The 5,930-nt window shown below is 34.7% G+C and overlaps 1 protein-coding gene across 2 annotated transcripts; it reads left to right on the top strand.

Annotated features, from left to right (window-relative positions):
* Window positions 1-227: 227 nt before the first annotated feature.
* On the top strand, window positions 228-4,870 carry LOC112732963 (uncharacterized). Of its 2 annotated transcripts, XM_025781799.3 has the most exons (13): window positions 228-821; window positions 1,069-1,116; window positions 1,443-1,544; window positions 1,617-1,841; window positions 1,954-2,036; window positions 2,169-2,269; window positions 2,597-2,720; window positions 2,801-2,955; window positions 3,161-3,297; window positions 3,378-3,548; window positions 3,668-3,892; window positions 4,163-4,396; window positions 4,543-4,870. In XM_025781799.3, the coding sequence occupies exons 1-13, from the start codon at window positions 639-641 to the stop codon at window positions 4,681-4,683; spliced, it is 1,929 nt and encodes a 642-aa protein (XP_025637584.1). In that variant the 5' UTR covers window positions 228-638; the 3' UTR covers window positions 4,684-4,870. The 2 variants fall into 2 exon arrangements, with proteins under 2 accessions (XP_025637584.1, XP_025637585.1); XM_025781800.3 differs by lacking the exon at window positions 1,069-1,116 and having other exon boundaries at window positions 237-821.
* The last annotated feature ends 1,060 nt before the right edge of the window (window positions 4,871-5,930 follow it).

Here is a 5,930-nt window from a genome sequence, read left to right as displayed (position 1 = left end):
TTTAAAAAATAAATAATCTTCTAGAGATAAATTTAACTATTTACTCAATAATTATAATGTATTTATATTTAAATATATATAATTTTTAACTTATTTTTAATATATATTTCATATTTTAATAATATTATATACTTTCATTGATTTAGTGACTGAATTTTAGGACATACATGCATGCTACATGGTTGATTAATTTATTCATATTAACTTTTACACTTACCTTATCAAATGTTCTCCTCGAGTTGAGCCATTTGTGAGCTGAAATCGTTACAGATTTTCCTGAAACGAGAATGGGCTCCGGGATGCTTAGCAAGTCCATCCCAATCCCGTGGGTGATAAAGCCATCAACGACTTTTGAAACAAAACAAAATGAATTAACATTAATTTACTGGCTCCGAAGACTAAGACCACAAATGAAAATTGCGCTCATGTATAGCTAGCTCCTCATAAAAAATTACAATTTATTATTCGTTTGAATTAACTAATCATGGAACCAGCGGAAGAGAACACATGTTTTGAGTTTCAAGGTTTGACTTATTCACCGAGCAGATCAGATTCTAGTCGTACACAGAAAAGAAAACTAGCGGAAAGAAGATTCGGACTCCGAGAGAGAACGATATCAGAGTTCAGAGAAAGAAGCCATGCGGAAGAACATGTGTCCTGTTCAACCGCCTGCACCATCGACACGTGGATGCGGTGCCAGTGGCGGTTCTCACACCTTCAACTTTTCGGTGGCCTTAATAATAGCAACGGTAATGGAAGCATTTTGGTGCTGTGTTCTTGTTTCCGCTCCTCCCATTCTCGCCCTTCCTCACACAACCATGGTATGATACCTTTCTCACTCTTTCACACTCTCATACCGTTTCTTTTTGTTGAATTCAATTCTGTTTTCCTGTGTATACTTGCATTATTCCGTTGCTGACAAACCCCAGTTCTTTCCTTTTCCCCCGTACTAGTCCCATGCTTTCAAGTTTCAAACTCTTAGAATGTATGTAGAACATGTCAGTAAGAAAAGAAATACTAAGCTATGCCTTCTTGTATGGTTGTATTCCCTGACCGATGTAACGACAGGCGAAAACCTTAAAAAGATTGTGCAAAATGTTCTGTGATAAAGTTCAGGTTAGTTCTTTATTGCTTGACAATATGTGCAGCTATGGTGCTTGTCCATTTCATCTCTGCTCTGCCAAGATTGAATAGAACTCACCAAACACTCATTATGAATGTAAACCACCACCATCTTTAATTTGTGAATTTTGTAACTTTCTTCAGTTACAAAACTTTACTGTAATCAGTAATCACCTACCCTTAACACGAGAAAATAAAAGTAACCTTCAAAGTTTTTGGTGGCCAAGATTAAGGTTTTAACTTTTAACCGTTATAAGCATTCTTTTAGAAGTCGTTAATATTTATGTAGATGTCTCTTTTTGTTTTGGGTAATCAATCAGGGAAGTAAGAATCAATCACATCATTCAGAGACAAGTAGTAAACTCTCATGCCTAAGGCATTCCCTTGGTTTGCTTGATGCCAACTTCTTCATTGACAAGCAGGTATAGTTTCGTTTGACTTGGGAGTTTGATGTTACTTCAAAGGTTGGTGGTGGTTAATTCTGTTCCTTTTAGGTTGAGGAGATTGATAAGGCTGCGAAAGAGTTCAATGTTCCAATTATAGTAGCGGATCGGAAACTTGTGGCTTCTGAAAATGGGGGGTTGCATTACCCTTCTCCTTTAATTTTCAATGCTGATTGGGAATATCAACCATTACATTCTGAAAGCAAAAAGTTCGAATGTCCTTCCATCTCTAAGATACAGAGACCTGAATCTGAAGAAGATATTGCCTTTATGAGTGTAAGTGTTCCTTTGCTTAGGGACCACTAATTTTACCGATTATATATGAGATAAACATTACTACATGTTACTATTTCATGAATGCATTTTCTTTCCCCATGTTTCAAATCAGGTTCTTGAATTAGGTGCACTCATCAAAACTAAACAAATAACTTCTCAGGAGCTTACACAAATATTCTTGCGGAGATTGAGAAAGTAGTACTGGAATTCTAGCAACTGTTGTAATTATGTTGTATGTTGTGTTGTGTTGTGTTGTGTCAGGAGAATTCCAATAGCGTTGAAACTTATGTCTTCCTTCTTATCTTTGTTGCCTGGAATGCACACCAGGTACAATCCTGTTCTTGAGGCTGTGATCACTTTTACCGAAGAATTGGCACACAAGCAAGCGAAAGAAGCTGATGAATTGCTCAGCCAAGGAGTGTATCTGGGTACTAGTCATCAATTGTCATTTATATATGAGCTAATAGACTTCAAGTATTAGAAAGATCGATATGAACCAATGCATCATTGAGGAGACCTTACCATTCATATGAAGTTCTTTAACATGATATTTACCATTTCAGCAAAATCATTTGTAGTTCTTTAGGTTTGGCTGTCACGCTGTAATAGGCATGAGCTTCATTTTGTTTAAGCGTAGTTGTTGCAGCATATAAGTATTAAAATAGCACTTTGATACTTTATACTTTTTTTTGAGAAGTTGTTTAAGCACTGGAGTATTGAGAGATTTGTATTTTTCATATCTGAAATTGTTGAAGGGCCCCTTCATGGAATTCCATATGGATTGAAGGACATCATAGCAGTTCCTGAATACAAAACAACATGGGGTTCAAAATCATTCAAAAATCAAGTTATTGATATGGAAGCATGGGTCTATAAGAGGTAATGTCCATGGCAAAGTGTAAATCTACACTTGAATACCTACAACTCCGTAACTAGTTAACAGTACTTTTTCAGCACAGGTTGAAGTCTGCTGGGGCTGTTCTTGTTGCAAAGCTTGTTTCTGGATCATTAGCATATGATGATATCTGGTTTGGTGGCAGAACCAGGAACCCATGGAATATAGAGGAATTTTCCACAGGGTCATCTGCTGGTCCTGCAGCTAGCACCTCTGCAGGTACTGTTCCACCATGGTCCATGAATGACTGCTTTATTGTTAGTTTATTTCTTCCTTTGTGCAAGTTCTTTTCATTATAAGGTTTGTGCTATTAATTACAGTTCTCATAATGTGCTTAAGATTTCATTTTGGTTCCATTTGTTCTATTTTTCATGTCAATTATCAGTAATGTTGATGTCTTGAGACTTTGTTCATTGCATTACAGGTCTGGTTCCTTTTGCAATTGGATCAGAAACGGCAGGATCCATAACCTACCCCGCAGCTCGCTGTGGAATAACAGCACTACGCCCAACTTTTGGTACAGTAGGTCGAACTGGTGTGATGAGTATATCAGAAAGCTTGGTAAAACCCAAATTCTACGCTGTCCTTTTTGTGGTAGGATGCTATACATGCTGTAAACTAATATGTAATCTTTTCACTAGGATAAACTAGGCCCTTTCTGTAGATCTGCAGATGATTGTGCCATTGTATTGGACATTATTCGGGGAAGAGACCCTCATGATCACTCCTCAAAAGTTAGCTCCCTTGATGATCCATTCCATGTTGACATTACAAAGTTGACAGTTGGATATCTTGATGATGCTGAAATGGAGGTTTGTCGTTCAAGTAACTTTGTGGGCTTAATTGCCTGAAAAACATTTGCAGCTTTTGATTGTTGCTAGGATCATTCATTAAACTTACTCCTTTTTTTTTTCTGGTGACAAATATATAGGTTGTCCATGTTCTTGAGTCAAAGGGTGTCAAGATGGTCCCTTTCAAACTGAATTACACAGTTGATTCTGCTCAAGGCATCTTAAATTTCACAATGGATGTTGACATGCTGGCTCACTTTGATGAGTGGCAACGCTCAGGCCAGGATAATGTGTATGAAGCTCAAGAGCAGTGGCCGACTGAACTGCGCCGCGCTTGCGTAATTCCAGCTGTGGACTACATGCAGGTATTCTTATTTGGTTCCCTTGAATTTAACCAGAGATGCGCATATTTACTTACCTCAAGATAGAATAAAAACGGTAAACCTAGTGAAATACAAGATGAATGACTGAATTTCTTAAGCATTTTGATATAGTATTAATTATTTATCATGTTACTGAATGTGACAGAAAAATCAGGTTAATATGTGTTACACCATATCAAGCAATTCATATCATCCACATTATTTTTAGCTAAAATGTGCTGCCCATTTGGATTTTTCAATTATTGTATTCAGGCACAAAGAGCAAGGGGAAGGCTAATCAAGGAAATAAGAGAGTCATTAACCGTGGATGCTTTCATTGGCAATGCAACTGACTGGGAGAAAGTTTGTGTAGGAAATCTTGTTGGTTTCCCAGTCATAGTAGTACCAACAGGATTTACTAATATCTCCAAGCCACCACCTGGCGGCACCAAAAGAAGAACCACAGTTACCACTGGCATTTATGCTCCCCCTAACCGTGATCATATTGTAAGCCAATGATTCTAATCACTGTTTTAGCAACTTCTATGTTCTCTCTATCTCTTTGTATAATATATATATTTATGAATTTTGTTAATTAGTGTGCATTGAATTCCTTAACTAGTGTTGTAACCTGTAAGTGCACTTGTTTGCAGGCTTTGGCATTGGCAATGGCTTACCAATCAGTGACTAATCACCACAAACAGCGGCCACCTATGAATGATCTTGGCCCAGATGAAAAGATTTCTGATCCACCCACTGTTATCTACCCTGCCAGGGTTTTTGGCAGCCCTTGAGCATCTGATTCCACTAACTTGAGCACTTACCAATGCTACTGATTATAGAAAGGGGCAATACTTATTTGAGCACTTAGCAATGCTACTTATATGGATGTAATCATTTTACAGACACTTGTAAAAAGAAAGCCACTAGATCCATGCCCTCGAGCCTTGAGGAAAATATATATACTTTTTTTTTTGCTAATGACCAACAGCTGTTTTCGTTCCTATTACTCACGTTTGTCGTTGTTCGTGCGCGTTGTGATTTTAATGATGGTGGATCTTCCACCAAGTAAGAATTCTCAATTGGGGATTATTGGATACTGAAATTTTCAGAAATTCTTGCACGAAAAATTTTACTTTACATGTTCGTATGTAATTAATATTGTCAACCTGAAATTAATGAGGGGAACAACTTGGCATTGAATCTTTCACCGCCAAATTTATTCATACCTAATTTGTTTTAGGAACTATTTTAAGCATTAATATTTTATTTATTTCTAATAAAAATCGTATGTAAAAAATAGTGAATTTTTTTTATTTGATTTGTTATTTTTAGTGAATTTTTTACTAAAAATAAATTATTTTATCATTCATGAGTTTTAGAAGGGATGAAATTAAAAAAAAATTAGTCTTAGTTTATATATTTTAGTACTCTATATTTTAGTATTCTGTGAATACTCACTCTCTGATTTGCTATTTAGTCTCATTTTAATAATAAATACAAATAAAAAATTATTACATGCATATTTATATTTTTTATTTTATTCATCAAAATTATGATGCTATCACTATTATTTATCCAATCTATCAACTATAAAATACAAATAGTTTTTATTTTTTGTCATAAGACAACAAAGTTGCACAAATAAAAAAAAATTCATTTAGCTAGAATCTCAAGTGCAAATGAGCAGCAAAGAACACAACCATGTTCCAAACTCTCCGAATCTCCTTTATATGGTTGATATAAATAAAAGAGAATGAAGTAATTTTTAAAGAGAAAAATATATGATTTAGTGAACTTTTGGCTAAAAATAAATTATTTTATTATTTATAAATTTTAAAAGAGATGAAAATAAAAAAAATTAGTCTTGATTTATATAATTTAATACTTTGAGTATTGTATTTTTTTATTTGTAATTTGGTCTCACTTTTAATAATAAATATAAATAAAAAATTTATTACATGCATATTTATATTTTTTAAATTATATTGTGAAATGATAAATTAAATTTTTTTATTAACGATATTATTTAAATAGTATA

The sequence above is a fragment of the Arachis hypogaea genome, chromosome 13 (assembly GCF_003086295.3).
Source record: "Arachis hypogaea cultivar Tifrunner chromosome 13, arahy.Tifrunner.gnm2.J5K5, whole genome shotgun sequence".
NCBI classification, from domain to species: domain Eukaryota; kingdom Viridiplantae; phylum Streptophyta; class Magnoliopsida; order Fabales; family Fabaceae; genus Arachis; species Arachis hypogaea.
The sequence above is the reverse complement of the archived record's forward strand: the minus strand, read 5'-3'. Positions and strand labels throughout refer to the sequence as shown.

Excerpts from the sequence above, each read along its gene's own strand:
- LOC112732963 (XM_025781799.3), top strand. The coding sequence starts at position 639 with ATGCGGAAGAACATGTGTCCTGTTCAACCGCCTGCACCATCGACACGT. Across the intron at positions 2,956-3,160 it reads TGCAGCTAGCACCTCTGCAG|GTCTGGTTCCTTTTGCAATT; the intron begins GTACTGTTCCAC and ends ATTGCATTACAG. Across the intron at positions 4,397-4,542 it reads CCCCTAACCGTGATCATATT|GCTTTGGCATTGGCAATGGC; the intron begins GTAAGCCAATGA and ends ACTTGTTTGCAG.